At 55.9% G+C, this 22,640-nt stretch overlaps 1 protein-coding gene across 1 annotated transcript; it reads right to left on the reverse strand.

The window, feature by feature from the left end:
• Window positions 1-310: 310 nt before the first annotated feature.
• Window positions 311-13,215, reverse strand: SLC22A11 (solute carrier family 22 member 11). The gene is given in 11 exon segments (XM_079928351.1): window positions 311-671; window positions 2,363-2,577; window positions 4,538-4,734; window positions 6,357-6,479; window positions 7,991-8,035; window positions 8,039-8,326; window positions 8,367-8,405; window positions 10,592-10,593; window positions 10,596-10,695; window positions 12,707-12,808; window positions 12,810-13,215. Coding segments are annotated over 11 exon segments (1,515 nt in total). The 5' UTR covers window positions 13,101-13,215; the 3' UTR covers window positions 311-558.
• Window positions 13,216-22,640: the final 9,425 nt, after the last annotated feature.

A 22,640-nucleotide genomic window follows, 5' to 3' on the forward strand; every position in this document is an offset into this window, starting at 1 on the left:
GGCTGGGCCAGGCCTCTGGGGGCTGGGGTCCAGCCCTGCTCCTCAACTAAATCCTTGGCCACCCTAAGCCTCAGTCTACCCAACTGTCCAATGCAGGGGTGGCCTAACTCTAGACCACTGGGTTCCGAGGAGGTAGCCTGGGGCTCTCTTGGGGCAGGGAGGGGACAGTGGGAGGCAAGCAGAGTCCCCACTACCCCGGGTAGCTCTTGGTCTCCTCACCAGGGCTCTTATAAGATTTCACCTGAGCAGAGAGCTGTGTGGCTCGAAGCGGTTTCCAGTCCAGAGGCCTCCCGAGGGCTCTCCATGGGGCTGCCTCCGAGCCTGGACTCCTGGGGAGAGGCTGTTTGCGGAGGCCCTGGCTGAGCAGGTGCCTTAGGGGGAAGGACTCCAGGGCGTCTGCTCGGTTCCATATCGGCGCTGGGTCCCCCTCTCCCTCTGCTGTGTGTCCCTGGGTGCCCAGCCCCTCTCTCTACCCCCGCCATGGGCCCTCGCAGGGGGGTCCCTTTCTTGCCCGCCCCAGGCCTGGCGGCCCCTCCTGGGCCCAGCCGGCAGCCCAGCCTACCGCAGTGAAGTTGGGAAGAGTTCCGGCTTGTAGACCATGATGCAGGTTAAGCTGATGCCAAAACACCCCTTTCCCAGCACAGCCAAGATCACACGCAGGGTCTGCAGATCCAGGCAGAGGGAGGGGTGAGGGTGGGGTCTGCTCGGGAGGGTCCCCAGGAGCCTGGAGCAGAGTGACTGGGTTCTCCCACAAGGCTGCTTTGGACTGAAAGCAGGTCCCGGGCAGTGTGACCCGGTGCCAGGCTGCCCCGGGCCAGGTGGTGATGCAGTGCAGGATGACATCCTGGTGGGTGGGCTGGGGGTGGGGTGCAGGGCAAGAACCCAGCCAGGTCTGGGGTGGGTGAGCCTGGGGTCAGCTGCGGGTGGCACTCGAGGGGTGACAGTGCCAGGGCTCCTTGGGCCCTGAGGGTGCTTCTTCCCTCAAAGGAGAGGGTCATGCCAGGCCCAGGCCCACAGCAGGGGCCCTGGGGTGCCCAGCTACCCAGAAGCCTTCCCACCACGCCTTCCCACCACCCCTCAGTCTGCCTGTGGGGCCCGTGCTTCCACAGGGAGCCTTAGCTGGGAAGCCAGGGTGCAGGTCGCAAGCCAGTGGTGGGCCTGGGCCTCACTTCCCTTCCCGCACGTGGTTGGGAAGAGTCATAAACTCTCAAGTGCTCGTCTTTGGAGTTTTTCTCAGAGCGCTGCATCTCACTCAGAGTTTGGGCTCCCGACTGGTTCTCCATCCTCACCCCGCCCCTCCCAGCGGCTGGTCCTCTCTTGCCTCCCTCCTGGCTTTGCTGTCACCACGGGACACCTGTCCCTGCCCCTCCCCCAGTCACCCACCTTGCGCAATAAAATGAGACACGGAGAGGGTTTCTGGGGCCTCACAGCCTCAGTCAGAAAGGAGAGTGAGACCAGGGCCCATCCCAGCTTCCCCAGTGCTCTGCCTCTTGCTGCTTCTTTTTTTTTTTAATACAGATTTTTTTGTGTCATTAATGCACCCACATTTTATAGTATCTGCAGTATGAGGTTTTTAATTTCTTAAATATAAATTTATTTATTTATTTATTTTTTGGCTGTGTTGGGTCTTCGTTGCTGCGCGCGGGCTTTCTCTAGTTGCGGCATGCAGGCTTCTCATTGCGGTGGCTTCTCTTGTTGCGGAGCACGGGCTCTAGGCGCATGGGCTTCAGTAGTTGTGGCGCGCGGCTTAGTTGCTCCGCGGCATGTGAAATCTTCCTGGACGAGGGCTCGAACCCGTGTCCCCTGCATTGGTGGGCGGATTCTTAACCACTGAGCCACCAGGGAAGCCCCCTTTTGCTTCTTTTTTTGTTGGTCATGTGGGAATCTTAGCTCCCCAACCAGGGATCAAACCTGGGTCCCCGGCAGTGGAAGTGCAGAGTCCTAACCACTGGACCACCAGGGAAGTCTCCCCTCTCGCTTAGTTAACAAGAAGAAATACACTCGGCCTGGTGCCTCTCCTGCCTCACTTGGAGCCCCTCTCAGCCTCCCAGACCCTTCTTCCCCCTGCAGACTTGGCCTCTGGCTTGAAGTCTGGTCCAGGCCTGGCTTTGTCACTTGCTAATGAGGGATCTTGGGCACCTGGCTTCGTCTCTCTGAGCCTCAGTTTCCCCAGGAAAATGGGTGGGGGGCTGGTTGGGCTGTGGCAGTAATGGCCTTGGGCAGAGCCGGGGCGCAGTGGCCCCTGCCCATCCTCGGGGCCGGGGGAGGGGAAGAGGCTGGTGGTGGTGCGGTGCAGTGGACAGGCCAGCAGGCGCCCGGGCCGGCAGCCCCTCAGCCTTCCCTCCCGCTGCCCTGGCTGCACCTTGTGGGACCAGCATTTTGGCCAGGATGGCGAGGCCAGCCACAGCCAGGGAGCCGGGCAGGGTCGTGCGGCGGCCAAAGAACCTGAGTTGGAGCGTGGTGGTGATCCGGGCCCGGAAGTCCGTGGCTCCAAAGAGGACCTGGAGGAAGAAGACGCTGCTCCCCAGTTTCTGCAGGAGGAGGACTAGCCCATAGTAGGAGAGGGTGAGGGACAAGCTGTGGGGCGAATCAGAAGTCAGGTCCCTGCACCATGATCTACGCCGGGGCCGCACCGGGAGGGCACCACCAGCCCCGAGCCCCGGGCAGCCTCGTGAGTGCAGGATGTACCTCCGCGGGGTCAGGTTGTCCCAGGAAAGGGTGGGGAGGGCGGTGGCCCCATCCATTCCACGTGTGGGCCTTGGGTGTCGGCCATGGTGGGCTGGACGTTGCCTCTTAGGCTCCCTCTCCGCCAACCAGCAGGAAAACATGACCCTCTCTGGGCAGATGGGGCAGTGGGTCACACTGACCTGCCCCTTCGCCAGGCTCTGGCACTCTCTGGCTTTGTTTCCTGTTCCCAGTCGTGGCCGGGAACCATGATCTGGATCCCACTCTACTAGCCATGGACCTGGGCAAGTCTCTGCCTGGCCCTCTGTGGACGCGTTTCTTTGTCTTGAAACATGGGATTGATAATAGAATGGGGTCTCAGTGGAGGATGCTGGCCTTCCCCCTTCAGTGCCCTGGGAGTTCTGCCCCCGAGCTGGGGAGAGCATCCCATGGCTGGTCTACACGGTCCAGAGAGATGACTCAGAAGGGTCACCCCAGCTCCCAGGTCCCCAGGCTGGGGCCTGGCTGTGACGGCATCACCACGACTTCTCCCCTGCCGCTGCTGCTTCCTGCCCTCCCTGGCCCCTCTCTGCTTCCATGAGAGGTGATCCCTAGAGCCCCCTCTGTGAACTGCCTGCTCATGGACCTCCATCTCAAAGTCGGCTTCCCAGGGGACCCCCTGACACAGGCTCCTGAGTAGCTGAACTTACAGTAGCTGAATTTCTACACCTTGGAGATTGCATCTGGCTCCACAAGTGGCCATGGTGGGAAATTATCCTCCACCACTTTTCCAGTCTGTCCCCATCCCTGCTTCTCGCAGCCCTCCCCTTCAGCAGCACCTGACTGCCGTCCTCAGGAGACATCTGGCGCCACCAGGCCAACAACGGTAGAGAAAAGCTGCGATTCCTGCAGAAACGCAGAGCTTCCTGAAGTTTGTGAAAGTGACTTGACAAGGGCCAGGCTGGAGCTGAAAGCGGCTGACCCGTAGGTATCTAGAGCCTTAGCCGGTAACAACTGGGTTAACAGAAATAAGAAAACCCACGAGGGTGGCCGCTTCACAGCCTGTGATTTGAATAACAAGAGTGCAGAGTGGCCCCTGGGAGAATTGAGGAAGCCTTGATGGTTTTTGAAAAGAATGGCGCTGGACATTCAGTGGCCCTGGGCACTCCTAATTTATCAGGGGGAAAAAAAAAAAAAAACTTAAGCAAAAAAATAAAAGAGAGAGAGAGAGGAGCATTCTCTGAGGTGTAGCGCGTATTTGCCGTTATAACCCATATGTGCTTATATACGGCATAAAATAGATGTTTTCCTAATTCTGAGTTTTATTTCAAGATCAAGGCCCAATCAAACCTGACCCTCACTTTTCCATCCACTCTTCTGGAAGTCACTTAAACTGAATTTGTCTTAAGAAGCCTTTTCCTGGTCCCAGGTACCCCTGGGAGGTGGGGCCTCCTGGGGCGGGACGGGGAGTCCACGCTCAATGTGGGGCTGGAGGGTCAGAGAGCAGGACGACGAGGTAGCTCAGCCTGGGTTCAAACGCCGGCTCTGTCATCTTGGGCAAGTTTCTTGCCTCTCCCAGCCTCTCTTTCCCCATCTGTAAAGTGGGGTATAAATGAACTTATCTGCCACCCTCTAGGAGTCCAGCTGTCAGGGTGAGTCCCAGTGATCCTTTCCAGCTGTTGCTGGTCCCTTGGCTCTGAGGACCTGGCTCTGCCTCTGCCCTGGGCTTCAGCCTGACCCTGGCACCCTGCCCAGGACCACAGCCCAGCCCTGCCGTCTAGCTGACTTCCTGCACAAGCTGGCCTCCCGATCACATCTGTACGTACTCTGTCTCCCCGACCTGCTAGGCTGCCTGTTCTGGCCAGAAATGTACCCCATGAGGCCTGCAGGGGCTGTTTCCCCACTGGACACCCCGCCCTCCTTAGCCCCGGGAGGGATGCTCAGGATGGCATACCTCGCTACCAACAGTCTGCAGCTTCTCCAGAGGAGCGCGATTATACGGAACAGGTCCAGCCCTGACCGGCGGGACTTCGCGGAGGCTACGTCCTCCTCCATGCTGGACATCAGTACCTCCAGGGATGACGGGGGCAGTGAACGTTGGGGCCATGGCCCTGCCCCACCACCGTGCCGGAAATGGTGTCCGGATGGGCAGAGTGGTAGGGAGAGCCTGGCCTTGGCCTCTGGAGACTGGAGAGCCCTGGGGGAGCGGATGGCCTGAGGGCAGAAAGGGTTCTCTCTGGCCCCTAGCTGAGCTATCTTCTGCAGACCCAGTCGCCCTACTCAGAACCAAGGAGCAGGTCTTGTGTCCCAGCTCTAGTCTCTGAGCTGCAGGCTGCAGGAAGGTTTTGACAGTTACCCCGCAAAGCCCTACCATCCCTCTTCACTCCTCTTGGCTGGCATCAGTGCACGCCCCCTCCAGCCATTGGATCCTCCCAAGTACCCATCCGGTCTCTGCCTGCACCCCGGGCCTGGCCTGCCCTGTGCTCCGCTCAGTCCCGGTCAGCTCTAGCTCACCTCCTCTTGGAAGCTTTCCCTGATCCTTCTGCCCCCAGGGAGCTCTGTGTCCTCTAGCCTCTGTCTGCACATCCTCCCACACCTACTTCCTTGAAATAGGTACCTTCAGATAAGCACATCCTGTTTCCCCAAATATGCTGAGAAGCCCCGTGAGGTAAATGAGCAGTACATGTGGATTAAGGTGATGAATAATAGAGATGGTGATGTGGGTGTGCTATTGTTGATAATGGTTGTATTGTTGTTATTGGTGGTGGTGTTGGTGGCTGTGGTGGAGTTGGGGATGGTGGTGATGAGGACGGCAATGATGGTGGTGAAGGTGGTGGTGATAGTAATAGTGGTGGTGTTGGTGATGCTTTGCAGAGATGTTGATGGTGATGTTAATGATGGTGTTGGTAGTGATGGTGATAATAAAGGTGAAGTCAATTGTATGGTGTGCCGGTGGAGGTGATGGTGGTGGTGATGGTGGTAATAGTGATGGGGGGTCTATGCAGAGTTGTAATGCTGTTGATGATGGTGTTGGTATTAGTGGTATTATTATGATTGGTGGTGGTAATGATGGTAGTGGTGTTTGTGTAGAAATGATGACAGTGGTGGTGATTGTGGGTGTAGTGGACATGGTAATGGTGGTGATAATGGTGATGGTGATGGTGATGGAGGTGATGATGGTGATGATTATGGTTGTGGTGATAATGGTGGTGATGATGGTGATGATAATGGTGGTGGTGATGGTGGTGATGGAGGTGGTGATGGTGGTGGTGGTGATGGAGGTGATGGTGGTGGTGGTGATGGTGGTGGTGGTGATGGTGGTGGTGGTGATGGAGGTGATGATGGTGGTGGTGGTGATGGAGGTGGTGATGGTGGTGGTGATGGTGGTAGTGGTGATGGAGGTGATGATGGTGGTGGTGATGGTAGTGGTGGTGATGGTGGTGATGATGATGGTGGGGTTGATGGTGATGATTATGGTGATAATGGTGTTGACGATTATGGTGATGGTGATGATAGAGATGGCAAAAGCGACAACAGTGACGGTGACGTCGATGGTGGTGTTTTGATGGTGTGGGTGTGTTGATGGAGGTGGTGCTGGAGCAGATTGGGGTGATGCTGGTGATAATGATAAGACATTCGTGGATGTCCTTCCCTGGGTCATGTCCCACACTGTATCACAAATAGCATCTCACCTCTACAGTCAGTGTCCTTTTGGCTTCCTTGTGGCCATGTATCTTGGCCCCCTTTTTGAGTTCCTGAAGCGCTCGATCTGTTTTGCCCACCGTAATCAGCCATCGGGCGGACCCCGGCAGCCACCGGTTAAAGAAGCGGGTGCTTGCCTGGGTCTTTGTTTTCTTCGTGTAGATTGGGCACTGCCCCCAGGTCATGTGGGGAGGGGGTGGTGGGCAGCAGACCTGCCAGCTGCAACAGGAGTGGGGAGAAGGCAGCCGCTTCTCCCTCTGCACCACTAATGCCAGGCTGGGGAGTCCCTGATGGTCTCAGAATAAAGATGAGTCCCAATGCCTGGCCGCCCTCTTCACCAGCCCCCACTCCCTGGCACCCCATCTGGCTTCCCTGCTGCCAGGAACCTGCCCGCCCAAGCCTCACATTCAGCCAGCGCACAGGCTGCCTGGACATGGGGGTGATTCTGGGGTCATTTCTATGGTAGAAAGCTTGCATCATGCTGCATTTAAAAAACACACACACATTTAAAACATCCCCAACCAGAATCAAGTGGTTTTATGAAAGTAGTAGGCTTCTTCCCAGCCTCAGGGGCAGATGGGCAGGGAGAAGCATCTCCTTTTGAAAGGGTCAGGGTTTTCCCAGCCCGCAGGAGCTCAGCCCTGTTTGCAGGGAAGCTAAGAAACACTTCTGGAGGCAGTTTGACGAGGCGTTTACAAGAGTCAGCCTGCCTGGATTCAAATCTTGCCTCTGGCGCGCAGTGACTGCGCGGCCTTGGACAAGTCACTGGCCCTCTCTGGGCCTCAGCCCCTCACCTGGAAGTGGCAGTGATAACATCATCTTGCTCATTAGAAGGAGTGTGGATATACATCTGGTGTTACCAACAGCACCTGGAGCCACCCAATCAGTGTGACTAGGGCGGCTTCATCAGTGTAACTATGGGATGGTCTTCCTCCTTTCTTCCTGGTCCTGTTGAAACCATAAACCTCCATGTAGTCGGTGACTTTTGATCTATGATCTCTTTTATTTGCTGATGGGTCCCCAGTGCCTAAAGCCAAGTCTGGCACAGAGCAGGAGTGCAATAAATATCTGAGAATGAATGAATGAGTGCTCAGTCTTCTCTACACCCCACAGCAGACCTGCTCAGCTCTGGCCCCCGGGCACAAGAGACCTTATGAGGACAGGAATTTGTGTTTATTTCCCTGTATCTCTTCTTCTAGTCCCCACCCAAGCAGGTATTTCCAGACCTCAGGGATTTTCGCAGCACTGAAAATAATAATGATAATATCTTTCCATATCCAATGCCTGACTTGGAGGTCCGCAGGCTGGGCAAGTGATGTGAGGGAGTGAAGCTGGTGGGTGTGGGGGGGCTGGTTGTCAATGTGAGGGAAGAACGGAGCCCCCAGCCTCAGGCCCGGAGGTCAGTGGGCTGGAGGGAACCACGGACCCCTGGCTGAAATGCCCACCCCGGAACTCTGAGCCCCCAGGATGTCTCTCCCCAGTGGGGTCTGCTCACATCATTCTCTTCCATGGTCACGGCACCTTGGGAGCCGTGGCCAGCCAGAGTGGTAGGGCCCCTCTCACCCCGGGTCCCCCTCCCGTTCAGTGATGTTCTCCCCAAGGGAAAAGGCCCCAGCTGCACTGACCAGGATATCAGGAAGATGACCAAGAAGGGCACCAACAAGACCAGCTAGAGGGCTCGCCGGTCCCACAGGGCAAAGGCCAGGCTGCCCATGGCCGTCTGGCTGATGCTGTAGGTGCATCTCAGGATCGTCACGGTGACGGCCCTCTTGCAGGTCGTGGTCCACTCCACCACTGAAAGGCGGTGCAGATGAGCAGGTGAGGGCCACGTGCAGTGGCCTTGAGCCCCCGCCTCCCCTCCCCGACAGGGCTGGGGCAGGTGATCAAGGGATCCACTGAGCGTTGTCGAGGTCAGGATGATGCCAGACAATCCCAAAGTGCTCAAAAATCGTAGACAAGGAGATTGGAGGCAACGATGGGGCTGATGCTGGCCACGTCACCTGCAGGCAGCGCCAGCTCAGAACAGGCTTCCGCCCAAACTATTTCGGGAGACAAGCACAGTGGGAGCCTGGAGAGGGGCCCTGAGGACTTGGCATAGAGGCAGGGACTGGCCGCCGGAGGGCCGAAGGAGGCTGGGGCACCTGCCGGAGCACCTGCCAGTGCAGGCAGGACCTCCTTCTCGGATCTCCTAGGACCACGTACAGAGTGCATTTGTTATAAAAATGGCAGCCGCCTTGCTCTCTGGGCCACAGTTTCTCCATCTGTAAAATGCAGGGATTCACGAGGACACGCTGAACAAGGGAGGAGCCTGGCAGGAGGCTAAGCACACATGGCCTTGGGTGACCCAGGCGGCTCCCCCATGCCTGTGACCGGAGGGCCCTCAGCCCCAGTGAGGTCAGCTTAGCCCGAGCCACTGCCTGCATTTAGCTGAAGTATTTGTCAGTCAGACTGGAGAGATGTGGGTGAACCTTGGCCTTGCCTGTCTGAGCAGCGCCCAGAAGCAGGGACACGCGCCCCAGATCCGGGGTGAGATCTGGAGGCTGACACCTGGCGCTGACCCCAGGCTCACCAGGTGACCATCAGACTGATTGCGATTTGGCTCCAGGTGTGGGTGGCCCCTGGGGACGGCTAAGTGGAGGCATGGCGGCCAGTCCTCTGAAAGTGCAAACTGGACCACCTCCTGCCTCGCTGTTCAGACTCCCCGCTACGCTCAGGATAACATAAGGCCCACAAAGAACGACCACAGTGCTGGCCCGGCCCAAGCTCTGCATATGATGAACTCAATCATCACAACCCCGTGGGTAGGTGGCAGGGTCCCCACTCACAGGAGGAAGCCTAGAGAAGCAACAAACCTGCCTTCTAAGAAGCTGGGACACATGAGGCCCCAGAGCCTGCACTGCCCAGAGTCCGGAAGCCATTCATGCATCCAGCGTATTATGATTGTGTGCTATGTGCTGGGCACTGAGGATACAGCCCCAAGGCCCCTGCCTCCTTGGAGCTACGTTCTCCTGGGGACACACACAGTAAACGAGCTCACGAAAGCTGGGCACCGGCAGAGAGAGCCGGGAGCTGTGATGGGGTGCGTGGGCAGGACAGTGGGACCTTTGTGCCTGAAGCCGGAAAGGCCTCTGAGGAGTGGCCTGGAGCTGAGGCCTGCGTGCTGGGCACGAAGCAGCCGTGGGCAGAAACCCCTAGGCGAGGCTCGGCCCCCGGCTTCAGTGGGTTCTGTGGGCTGGACGGGAGCAGCGGTGCCCCAGGAGGGGCCGGCGTGGCTCAGGGGGAGAGGCCAAGTGCTGAGCAGGGGTGTTGGGGTGCGTGGGGACTGTCCTTGGTGTGGGAGCCCAGAGGACCTCAGGCTGGGCAGCGACCAGATCCACATATAAGCCTTTGCAAAGTCACTCTGAGCTCTGCAGCAGAACGGAAGGCCCAGTAGAGGCAGGAGACCCCAGAGGAGGCCGTAGCAGGGCCAGAGAGCGCGGTGGCTTGGGCGGGGGACAGGGGGCGTGGGGCGTTGGGCTGGGGCTGTGCCCTGGAGGATGAGCGTGGGCGGTGAGGGAGGGAGCACAGGGCTGGCTCCCCGCGGGGCTGTTTTCCAGGATGGAGTCTGGTGCGGAGGGGGCTGCGCTGGGGGTGGAGAGTCAGCGGCTCAGCATTGACCGCTGTAAGTGTGAGGTGCGTCCAAGTCTGCAGTTGGGTTTACAAGCTGAGGGGGTGCAACGTGGGCGTTTTCAGCACTGGACAGCGGCGCCCCACGCCGGAGGGGACCACGGACGGAGAGCAGGTCCCGGACAGCGTTCTGATGCTCCACCTCAGGAGGGGTGTGCTGGGGGGCAGTGGAGGAGGGGATGATGGGGGAGGAGAGGAGTATTTCTATTTCATTACATTTCATGTACTTGGAGTTAAAAGAAAGAGGGGTCTGTCTGTGCCCAGAAGACCATCAGCTCCCTGAGGGCAGGGGCTGTGCAGTGCTCGGCACACAGTAGGTGCTCAATAAAGTTCGGTGCAATAGCTGAAGATGAGAGCCAGTGTTCAGGGCAATTTCTCACCTCAACCTGGCGTTGAGGTTCAGACATTGGGTTCTTGGCTCCCTGGGAACCTGGGACACAGACCCCAGACCAGGGGAGGCCCTCTCTTAGGAAACACGAACGCTCACTGGACATTTCTTTACCTCTGTCCCCACAATGCTCACTCTGTTGAAGGAGCTGGGAAGGGGAGAGATACTCACTGGTGGGAGAGGAGGCCCCAGGTGCTCCACCCGCCATGGCCCCCCGCCAGGTAGATGGACCGGCCTAGGGGCTTCAGGCCCTGGTGGTCACACACCAGGTCCTGCTGGAAGAGAAGGGGGGTGCATCAGCCTGGCTCAGGGGGTATGGAATAGCAGGGCCAGGGTGGCAGAGGAAGGTCCAGGACCCCCAGAGGGGATCCGGCCACCCTGCATGGGTTCCCCAGATTCCTAAGGCCAGGCGACCCAGGTGGAAGGGGGGGTGCGGGCAGCAGGGCTCAGCCTCCCACTGGCAGCCCACAGCGTGGCGCATGTGACACGGCTCTGGGTCTGATGGCGTGACGGCCGCTCCGAGTGGACAGTGGTGGGTGGCAGTTAAACCACAGGCTCGAATTCTGAGTCAGCTGATGACCGACAGGCTGGTGCCCCTGGGGGTGTTCCTGCACCTGGCAGAGCCCGTCTCCTCCAGAAATGGGGCTGTACGGATGCTTCTCTTACAGGGCATGAAGTTGAGCACTGATGGCTAAGCACGTGTCACCGTGATTTTCCTGCTGCCTGACGTGGACCAGACAGACATCGCCTGAACATTGGCCCCATCACCTCTCCCCCCAGGTCAGCCCTTCCCTTCACCGAGGCCTGGCCGCTCCGCCCACGGCTCCCTCTCCATCTCCGCCTTTCTTGCCTTCACCGAGGCCTGGCCACTCCGCCCACGGTGCCCACGGTTCCCTCTCCATCTCCGCCTCTCTTCCCTTCACTGAGGCCTGGCCGCTCCGCCCACGGTTCCCTCTTCATCTCCGCCTCTCTTCCTTTCACCGAGGCCTGGACGCTCCGCCCACGGCTCCCTCTCCGTCTCTGCCTCTCCTGCCTGAACCGCTGCAGGAGGAACCCCCACCCCACAGGACATTCTTCACCCTGCAAAGTCACCTCTTGAAAATGCAGATCAGATCACAGCACCTCCTAGTCCCAAAGCCTCCAATGACTTTCCTTTGCACTTAAACAAAATCCAGGCCCCTTCCCCACACGCCCCGGCCATCGCCGGACCCCTCACCCTCTGTGCCAGGTTCTGCTCTTTCAACACCCAGACAAGCTCCTACTTGGACCTCTGTCCCAACTAAGCTTCCTCCCGAACTTCCTGTGACTGATTCCTTCCCTGTCTTTTAAAAAATTATTTATTTATTTATTTATTGGCTGTGTTGGGTCTTCGTTGCTGTGCACGGAACTTCTCTAGTTGCGGCGAGCGGGGGCTACTTTTCGTTGCGGTGCGTGGGCTTCGCATTGCGGTGGCTTCTCTTCTTGCGGAGCACGGGCTCTAGGCGCTCGGGCTTCAGTAGTTCTGGTGCGTGGGCTCAGTAGTTGTGGCTCACAGGCTTACTTGCTCCGAGGCATGTGGGATCTTCCTGGACCAGGGCTGGAACCCGGGTCCCTTGCATTGGCAGGCGGATTCTTAACCCCTGTGCCACTAAGTAAGTCCCTGATTCCTTCTCTTATAATCCAAGTCTCATCTTAAATGTCACCTCTTCGGGGAGCCCATCCCTGCCTGCCTCTCCCTCCCCTACTAGCAGAAGCTGCTTTCTCCTTTGTGCTCACCTATGACGCAGGGGCCTTGAGACTCAAGGCAGGACAGAAAGTGATGGAGAAGTTCTGGTGCCTGGTTGCCCGGGTTGAATCAGATTCGAGTGTGCTTTAGCTGTGTGTCCTGGGGCAAATCACTTAACCTCTCTGGGCTTCGGTTTTGTCACTTATTAAACGGGGTCAATAATAAAACCCACCTCAAGAGGTTGTTGTGAAATTGTGATGACAGGGAAAGCATCAGAACGGTGGCTGCCACTTAAAGGGCACGAGGTATGGACTTGTTCTGCTGTTATTACTGGTTTAAATGCTGACTAATTCTGAATTCTCCAGCAGAATGTAAGCTCCTAGAAACCTCCCTGTCCATCCTGCAACCTTAGCCTTAGATCAGAGTCCAGGCCATCCCAAGTGATCAGTACTTACGTGTTGAGGGAGTGGCATATCATTCGACAGCGGTGATGCAGTCTATCTAATCTTCCCAGTCATTGGGAGGCTGGCAAGGAAGGAAGTGGTGGAGTTGGCTGGGGCGGGTCGGGGGGAGGCCCTCACCTCGGTCACGATGGTGGAGGTAAACGTGCTGCGGTCGTAGACCCAGCCGTCCACGCATGGCTCCATGGCAGCCTCGCTCCAGTTGGTGGCCGTGGCGTTGGGGGTCCAGGAGCTGCCACTGTGGTTGGCAGAAGCGCAGACACTGGTGGGGCTCCTGGTTGGGGCTCAGTGGGATGGAGACGGCCAGGAGGGCCTCGGGGGTGAGGTTTCCGGGGGCCTCAGAGCCATTGTCCAGCATGTGGGCACAGCAGCAGTGGCCTAGGACAGCAGCTGAAAAGTTCTCCACAACTAATTGGATGGGCACCCAGACAGACGGGAGGAAGAAGGTGAGGACCTGCAGGGCCTGGAAGAAGCCCGCACCCCCAGCCTGCTCCAGGAGCTCAGTGAACACCATGGACAGAGATGCCGGCACCTAGAGCAGGTCTCCTGGGGGTCAGGGAGCTGGTGAGTAACCAGCCTGCTGCCCAGAACCACTAGCAAGCACAGGATCTCCAGACCTCCTGCTTCCGCTCACCACTCGGCCCCGTGGGGGTGGGGCAGCTGTCCGGCAGCTAGTCAAGTGTGTCCCAAGATGCCCAATATACTCTGAAGAAACCCCTCCCCGCGCAGCTTCTAGGAATGACCGCTCAGATGCTCCACGGCTCTGGAGAGGAGATAGGACTCACTGGGGCATCTGGGGCACCCTGTTCTCCAACACCAAGAGTAAAAGGTCAAGAAACTTAAAAAAAAAAAAGAGACTCTATGTCGTGATGTTACTGAATTACAGCTGTGGAAGAAACATCAACCGGGCCGTGGCCTCGTTGCCACGGTTAAAGTTAAATCCCAGCAAGGAATCCTGGGGGAGAAAGGCAGGCTCAGCTACTCAGAAAGGCCTCAGCAGCTCCCCACGGGCCGCCTGATAGCATCCTTCAGTCTGAACTTTCAGAACCCTCTACATGCCCTCCTTCTAATCAGGAAACTGTTGGCCGAACTTTCACCCATCCTGGACCAATCAGTTCATTTTGCTAAAGCACAGAAGCCTCTCGAGCGGGGCTCCGCCACCCTGAGGCTGCAGGGAGGCCGGGGGAGGTGGGCGTGGGCGCGCGGAGCTGGCAGGAGGGCCCAGGCCTGGGCTCTGTCCCTCCTTACCGTGTGCCTCCTACCAGGCTGCATGGGGAGACCAGCTCACAGACGCACTATTTCAGGAAATTTCCATTTCAAGGTTCCAAGTTGCCTTTATTAGATTGTAAGCTCCCCCAGGTTGGAAACCAAGGCTACAATTTCCTGGCATCCCTTAGAAGGCCCTCGTGGGCCCTGGAGCTGAGCAGACTGGGGAAGTGAGTAAAGTCACACCCCCGTGACCCAGTGTCTGATGCCAGTCCAGCTTGGTGTGAGGAGGCGGGGAGCCCCTGCCCCAGGGCCCCACCCTGCGCTATGCCTCTTCGTAACAGCTGCTCCTGGCACCAAGGGTTTGCTGTGTGCTCAGCTCCATGCTGACCACGCTGCCTGCACTCTCTCATTCCCTCCTCATAGCAGCCCAGGAGAGAAACAGTACTGATTCCCCTAGACAAGGAAACTGAGGCTCAGAGAGGGCAGGCAGCTTGCCCAAAGTCACACAGCATCATCAGGATTCGAACCAGACACCACAGCCTGTGCTCTCTCCGAGGCCCCTGGCTAGCTGCTGTTTGGTCTCTAGCTTGTCATGTTCTAAATCCCAGCTAAAGGCTGGAATTCAGATTTTAGGTCAGAATTAGGGCCTCCCAGGTGCAAGAAGAATTGGCTGAGTCAGTTCCGGAGAGAAGTCTGAAGAGCGCTGGAAGTGTGGGTGAGGTGTGGGTAGGTGTCTGGACCCTAAACTTCCCAGAAGCTCCCCAGAGCGCTTGGGGAATCCAGCCAAGGTGGCGCCCAGCCAGGAAGCCGGGAGTCCGGGTTCTGGACCTGGATTTCAAAGCCCGGGCCGTTGCCTCTTGGGCAGGCACTCGTTGTGGATTTTAAAATAGCAAATAGAGAGGTGGGGAGAGAACCAGCCCAAACTAAAGCCCAGGAGGCCAGGAGAGAGGGGCTGACTGGGAGCAGCCCCCTCCAAAACTATCCCAGGCCAAATTTTACATGGCAAGAATCGTGCTTCCTGCCTAGGTTTGTGCAAACACCATCACAGGGGAAGGCCTGGACCCGTGGGCCATAACCTTGAGCAGTGACCTCCTCTCTCTGGCCCCTGGTTTCTGACCTGGGAAAGGAAGTGTTGCCACGTTGGTGTTTCAAACCTTAGCCAGGATCAGAAACCATTGGCGTGCTGGTGAAAATGCCGTTCCCCTGTGGGCCCAGGAATTTGCATTTAAAAATAAGCCCTGAGGTGATTCTGCTGCACTAGGACCCAGGCCTCCCTTGGACAGTGGCTGGGCTAGAGGTGGCTACTGAAATCCCAGGGTCTTCGAGAGAATTCTTTTCTCCTTCTACCTCCTCCTTCCATATGCTTTAAAAAATGTTCTCTTCTTCCCTGCCATTTGCCTGTCATGGACGCCCCTAAGCTTTGCTTACAGGAGAAGGTCAAACCTCCTGGATTTGCCAGAAGGCTCCCGGAATCTCCAACTGACTTTCCGCTTCCAGACCAAGGAATTTTTAATTTGTATTTTCTCTTTTTCTGGGGCTGCGGGGGGCAGGACTGGGTGCAGCTGCTCCGCCACCTGGTGGTCACACCCGGGACTGCAGCATTCCCAGCATCACGCTCATCCTCACCCCCTGTGCCCATCCCCCAAGAATACCCAAGCAGAGGTGGGAAGAGCGGGCCTTGGGGTGGGATGCAGACAGCCTCAGACTGTAGCCACAAAGCCCTCCAGACTGTCTCATTAAATTAATTCATGTAAAGTGAACCCCTGGTTTTCGTAGAACCAGAATTGCCCTTGGGGTTGACTTTTCTATCCAAGGGCTCTACCAATTAAAGCCAAGGCCAAGGGACTTCCCTGGTGGAGCGGTGGTTAAGAATCCACCTGCCAATGCAGGGACACGGGTTCGATCCCTGGTCCAGGAAGATCCCACGTGCCGTGGAGCAACTAAGCCCGTGTGCCACAACTAGTGAGCCTGCGCTCTAGAGCCTGCGAGCCACAACTACTGAAGCCCGCGCGCCTAGAGCCCGTGCTCCGCGACGAGAGAAGCCCCCGCAACTAGAGAAAGCCCGCACGCAGCAAGGAAGACCCAACGCAACCACCACCACCACCACCCCCCGCAAAAAAAAACGTCAAGGCCAAGCTTGGCTGCCAAATGACCTTAGGCAGTTCACTTCCCTTCTCTGAACTCCAGGGTCCCTTCTCTGAATCTCTAAGGTGGAGGCCTTCCGCTTACTTATAGTGAGATTAAATGAGATAATGAATGGCCTGACAGTGGGTATTAACCACCACCATCATCACCGGCATCGCACTTGACCCCTTATTCTTCCTTTTTTTCTTTTCCAGTTGAAGTCACAGCATTTCAGATCCAGCTGGGCTCACTGGATTTTGGCCCCTCCCTGCACTCCTAGAAGATCCTAGGGTCGGCAAAAGGTGAGGGTCTTTCCTGGGTTCACACAGCAGGGCAGGAGTAGAGACTTGTATAAGTCACAGACTCATGGGGGTAATGGAAGGAAAGCCCCTTCTCTGCTGTCTTAACTCCAACACTTCCCGCCCCAGAGGAATCCACTCAAATGCTTTTTTCTATGTATTCAGGAACACATCAACATTAATAATTAGTTGTCTTTAATTGAGAAGTTGTATGTGTACATGGCAAACAACCCAATGGTCCAGAACTTTGTAAAATGACAAATAAAAGTCCTTTTCCCCCATCACCCTCACCTGCCCGGAGGCAGGTGCCACCAACAATGTTTATTCTTCTAGAAAAATCTTAGAGCATCTTCAAATATATGCATCAAGTTTTAAAAGTGTTGAATAGGTAGTCAATTCGCAAGGTTCAGAACAGAAAATGTAAGCAAGGTATGCAATGAAGCAGTTTCCCACCTGCCCCCTTCCACAGTCCCCACTTGCCACCTCCACCCTCAGGTAACCTTTTTAAATTTCTTGTGCATCCTTTCACCTTTGCTTCCTAAAACATAAGCAAGGGAAAATGTGCATTCTTATTTTGCTCCCTTTTATGCAAAAGGTAACTTTGCACTTTGTGTTTATTTCCCCACGATGGTATACCTTGTGCGTCCAAGAACATCCTGATTCATTTTCACAGCTGCATAGTATTCCATTGTACGGATTAGTATTCCATTGTATGGATTTCCATAATTTACCTCACTGGTTTCTTGTCAATGGATAGTTGGATTGCAACTAACATTTTGATATTACAAAAAATGTTGAAATGAATAACTTTGCACATATACTCTTTTGAATGTGTGCTACTGTATCTGTAGAATAAAATTCCAGAAGTGGGATTATGGAGTTGAGGTGTCAGAGAGCTGGTGGCCTTGAGAGGCAGCCCCAATGGCCTCCCCAGGGACACCCTCATGTACACTGTCCCCAGCTTCCTAACACACTGCACTATGTCCACACTTGTGGGGTTTTGCCAATATCATGGGTGACAAGCAGTATTTCAAGGCAGCTTTATTTCATCTTTCTTTTCTTATGAGTGAGGCTGAGCATCTTTTAACATATTTAAGATATATTTGTATTTCTTTTTCCATGAACTGTTTCTTCTTGTTCTTGGTCTATTTTTTGATTACGGTCTGTGGCTTCCTTAGCAATTTCTACAAGCCCCTTTTATGTTGGGGAGGTTGGTTCTTTGCCTGTGATAGAAGTTGAGAATATTTTTAAATTTCTTTGGACTTTGTTACTGTGCTATTGTTATTGATCTTTTTGCATGTAGTTTTTTTTTGTCACCAAATTTTCAATCTTTTTTTTTTGACTTTGGGATTTTTGTGTCATAATCTGAGAGGTCTCCTCCACACTATGGTGATGAAGGAATTTTTTTCATGGTTTGCCTCTTTTTTTTTTTTTTTTTTTGCGGTACGCGGGCCTCTCACTGTTGTGGCCTCTCCCGTCGTGGAGCACAGGCTCCAGACGCGCAAGCTCAGCGGCCATGGCTCACGGGCCCAGCTGCTCCGCGGCATGTGGGATCTTCCTGGACCGGGGCATGAACCCGTGTCCCCTGCATTGGCAGGCGGACTCTCAACCACTGCGCCACTAGGGAAGCCCGTGGTTTGCCTCTTTAAATCAAGAAAGATTGTTGGGTTTTGTCACATGTCTTTTCAACACCTATGGGGTTGACAGGATGACTTTTCTTGTTAAATCAATGAATATGATGAATTATGTTAATAAATTTCCTGAATCATATGAATGAGTTTTCCAAAGAATGCTGAACCATCCTTTCATTCCAGCAGTGAACCTACTTAGATAAGGGCTATTATTCCTTCAATGTGCAGCTAGATTCTGCTTGTTAAGGTTTTATTTAGAGCTTTCCACGACTCTTCGCATGTGAGATTGGGCTGTGGCTTCCTCCCTTCCTTCCTCCCTTCCCACAATCTTTGTAGGTTTCGGTATCAATGTGATACTTCATTAAAAATAATTTGGCTGCGTCTTCTCACGCCCTGCCTCAGTTTACATAATGGAGGGCTTTTCCTCCATCCTCGATACTGAGGCTGAGATACTGAGGGCTGAGAAACGGGAGCCTCTGGGACCGGGGAAGAGAGACGGTGGAAGAGGGTCTCAGCTGCACCTGCAGGTTCCAGGAGGTAGGATGTGACCAGACAGTCTCATATCTGAGCTTTATTTCCTCAGATGGGTCCAGGCTGCCAAGTGCTCATGTTCAGAGGTTGTGTCCTCTCCAGTGGACCCTGGTCACCACAGCCCCCTCCCCCCAAGTTTATGCTTTGACCCGATGCAAGAACCGTGATGTCTGGAAACTGCTGGAATCGTCCTGCAACCCACGGCCTTGTCCACTGGTCCTTCTCAAAGCAGGTGGCCTGAGACTGGACTTTCCCTCAGCCCCAGCTATGTGGATTCAGCCCTTGTTATTTGCCTTCTGCTCACTTCCTTTGGTTCTGTGGGGAAGGGGGCAAAGGGCTTCTTTTCTGTGCCTTCTGATGGCGCCTACTGCGGGTACCCGAGTGCTTCCTTGGCTGCAGGAGCTCGAGGGGGCCACGTGGAGCGAGTCAGAAGTTTTAGAGACATAAGGCCCCCAGAGCAGCCTCCAGCCTGGAGCTGGTGGGTCCATCCCCAGCTTGTCTGGCCCCAGAGCCACGAAGGTAGCCGGCTTGATACCATCCCCTGTGGACTTCCTTCTCTTCGCTGTCTCACTTCCCCTCCTGAGATCACCTCCAGATAAATGGTTTACACTCAGACCTTTGGAGGAACCCAACCTAAGGCAGGGGGTCCCAACCCTCTTTTGTGAGGCGTGACAGTTGGTCAACAGGGGTCCTGGGATTATGTGTGGGCACCAGGCTGATGCCTCGGTAACGCTCTGGACTACTGAGGAGGTGGGTGACTCGTGAATAAAGGAGGCTCAGAGATGTCGGGTGACTCCCTCAAGCCTCACAGGGATGCCACAGGGTGGTAAGCCCCACGCCCAACCCCACCCCATACTCCTTCAGGGTGTCTGCTGCTGCGGGTTCCCCTCCGTGCATTCGCCAATAGACTAAAGGGACAGAGACTTAGAGACAGAAGGATCCTGAGATGCGTCCTCACCCCTCGTCTTGCCACAGAGAAGAGCCTCAGAAACATAAAGTGCTGGCCCCAGGGTGGAGGGGTGATGGGGCAGGGGCCAGGATCCAGGTGTCCCCGCTCGGTTCTCTCCACACTGCCTGCAGCCGCCAGAGAATGACCGTGCAGTCACTGGTCACCCGTGCTCTTCCTGCCTGGACTGACCCACTCCCAGCTGTCATGAGACCCACTCTTGCATTTGTCTCAGAGGGCTTGGGATTTATCTCATTACACATTGTAAGGGGCTGAATGGTGGCCCCCAAAGTGATGCGTCCACACCCTACTCTCCAGAACCTGGGGATGTGACCTTATTTGGCAAAAAGGTCTTTGCAGATGTGATGAAGGATCTAGAGATGAGAACATCCTGGATTACCTTAAATCCAATGACAAGTGACCTTATAACAGACACACAGAGGAGAGGCACAGGGAGAAAAGGAGGTCACATAAAAACAGAGGCAGAGATCGGAGTGATGTGGCCACAAGCCCAAGAGCACCTGGAGCCCCAGAAACTGGAAGGCACACAGAGAGATGGTCCCCCAGAGCCTGCGGAGGGGCACGGCTCTGCAGACGCCTTGAACTTGGACTTCTGGCCTTCAGAACCATGGGAGAACAAATGTCTGCCGTTGTCAGCCCCCTGGTTTGTGGTGCCTGGTTACTGCACCCTAGGAAACTCAGACACACATTTATTTATTCCACTTCGTTCTTAAATTTTTTTTTTTTTTCAACCACTGCGCCACCAGGGAAGCCCGGTTCTTAAATTTTTTTCCAGCAATTTCCCTCCATCTACCAAGACTCAGATCCCAAAGGCTGTGGAAGAATTCATCATTACTTCAGCTCCACAAATACATATTAAACACCTACCAGGTGTCAGGCCCCACGTTGGGCCCTGGGGACCCAAGATGAGTCAGCAAGGAGGTATGTTCAGTAGAGAGACAGAGGTAAAAAGTCATCACGACATAGTCTGATCACACAATGTCAGCAGGACCTGACACACATCGGGACAAAGCAGAAGACATTAACTGCTGGGGAGGGGGCTCCGGAAGAACCGAGAGAGGGCACAGGTCCGAGGCAGGGAGAGGGAGGTGGGGTGGGTATTTGAGGAAGAACAGCATGTGCAAAGGTCCTGAGGCGTGGGGGTGGGGCAGGGGGTAGAGGTGGGAAGAGAGGGTCTGGGTCCCAGAAGAATGTGTAGGGATGGAGGACTACAGGACTGGAGTAGGAAGGGGCCCTGAGCACAGAGCCCACCCGCTGGCTCTGCCCCAGAGGGTGACGAGCAGCTTCAAGAAAGAGCTCCAGTTATGTTCACAGTTTTGAGAGATCTTCTTGGCCAGTGTGAGTATAGGTTTGGACAAGACGGGGCTAAAAAGAGGAAAAGCAGCAAGAGGCTTTTGCCAGGCCCCGTACCATGCCTGGGCGGAGGATGGTGAGAGTGTAGTTTCAGTAAACATTAAAGAGGTAACGATACGAACCACCCGCAGAAGGACTTGCTGGATCCAGTAACGTCCCTCCAGGTAAGTATCACCAGGCACCATCCTTTTGAAGGTCTTGAGAGCACATGCTGTTCTTCAGAATTCTGAAGTGTCTCTTTTCGGTAACGGGGCATCTTCCAGACCCGCAGAGTGAGCCTGTCTTGGTCACACGAGGGATTAACCTTTAAGCTTATTTATTAACCCCGGGGCAGCCGCTCTCCCCGCACGCACATCTTCTGCCTTGAAAGGGGCCCTCGAAGCTCCGTGGTTGGGGAGGGTTTTCCCAGCTAGGTTCCAAGGGTGGCCCGCACTGTCCTGGTCCCTGGCCAATGTCACGGGCTGCTGAGTCACTCGGCCCCGAGATTACCAAGGGTTCCTGGACACCTGCCACGTGTGCTGACTCCGCACACAGGCCTCACTTTGCACTTACGGGGACCCGATGACAAACTCTGAAACCAGACACATGTGTGCCTGTAGGGCCTTGTCTGATCCAGACGCCAACCCTGGAAGAGAGCCAGAGCCCCTGATCTTCTGAAGAGGGGGGTCTCACCTGCCCAAGCCCCCAAGCTGATGGGCACTGTCCCACCCGGGCACACCCACCCCCAGCACCTTCCCCCTGGGGTGGCATGAATTCCTGGCCAGCGAGACGCCAGGTAGGAGGGCCTGCAGCCTGGCCAGCCCAGCACCGAGACTCAGCCCTGCGTGGGCACAGCACCTCCCCGAGAGACCACGGGACTCTTCTCCTGGTGGGGTTCCCAGGGGTCTGCACATCACCCACAGTATGGCAGCAGGGGTGTCGCAGGAAGCGGTGGCTTCCCTCCCCCCTTACTACGCAAAGTGTGGTCCGCGGACCAGCAGCATCGCCCGGGAACTTGTAGAAATGCGGAATCTCAGGCACCACCCAGACCTCCCGGGTCAGGATCTGCATTTGTGCGCCTGTTCAAGTTCAAGGGGTGCTGCCTTAGACCGTTCTCCTCCCCCAGCCACTGCTGGGCCAAACCTTCCACCTCCTCAAAGGGACTTTCTAAGAGGGGCGTTGTCGTTATTCACACCACTGCCTCCTCATCGAAACATCATCTCTTCAGGGATGGGATCTTACCTCATCTTTAAGCTGTCCAGCGCCCAAGCCTGTGCACGGGAGGCGCATGCTGGGTGTTTGCTGCGTGGAGGAAGCGTTGTCAGGAAGTTTGCCGAGTGCCCCCTCGTCAACTTTATTCTCTGCCGGCACAGAGGGCAGGGCAATGGAACCTGCTGCCCCCGCCAGCGCTGGGCCCATAGAGACAGACACCTGGGGACATGTGTTCCCCACCCCCCTTTCCCATTCTGCCCCCGGTGGCAAGTAGACCCCAAACTCTCCTCTGCATTGTCAACCCAGCTACAGAGGGACCTCACCCAGCCACAGGCTCTGCAGCTATGGAGCTGCTGTTAAGGAACCTGCTGGGCGCCATCGCCCAGGGGATGCAGGGGCCCCGAGGCCCTGCTTCTCCTGGGTCTCCTGAGCTCTGTACCTGGTTTCCCGGGGTATGAAGGTGGGTGTAGGGTACAAACTAACCTGCAGAGCACTCATTTATCTCCCCCTCCCCAAATTCAGGTGGATTGAGAGAGATGACAAAAGGCAAAGGAGGAAAGGAATACACGTAAGATATAAAGACCATGGGGCAGGTGGACAAGGAGACCCCCCCCCAGGCAGAGGGACCCACCACCCCACACAGGAGGAAGAAGAGGAGCTTTTGCAGGGGTTCAATAGCACCAGGTGGGAGGCTGTGGGGGAACGGAGGAGGATTTGGGTAATTAACAGAAGGGGCATCAGCAAAGTAG

The sequence above is a fragment of the Stenella coeruleoalba genome, assembly GCF_951394435.1.
Source record: "Stenella coeruleoalba genome assembly, chromosome: 8".
NCBI classification, from domain to species: Eukaryota; Metazoa; Chordata; class Mammalia; order Artiodactyla; family Delphinidae; genus Stenella; species Stenella coeruleoalba.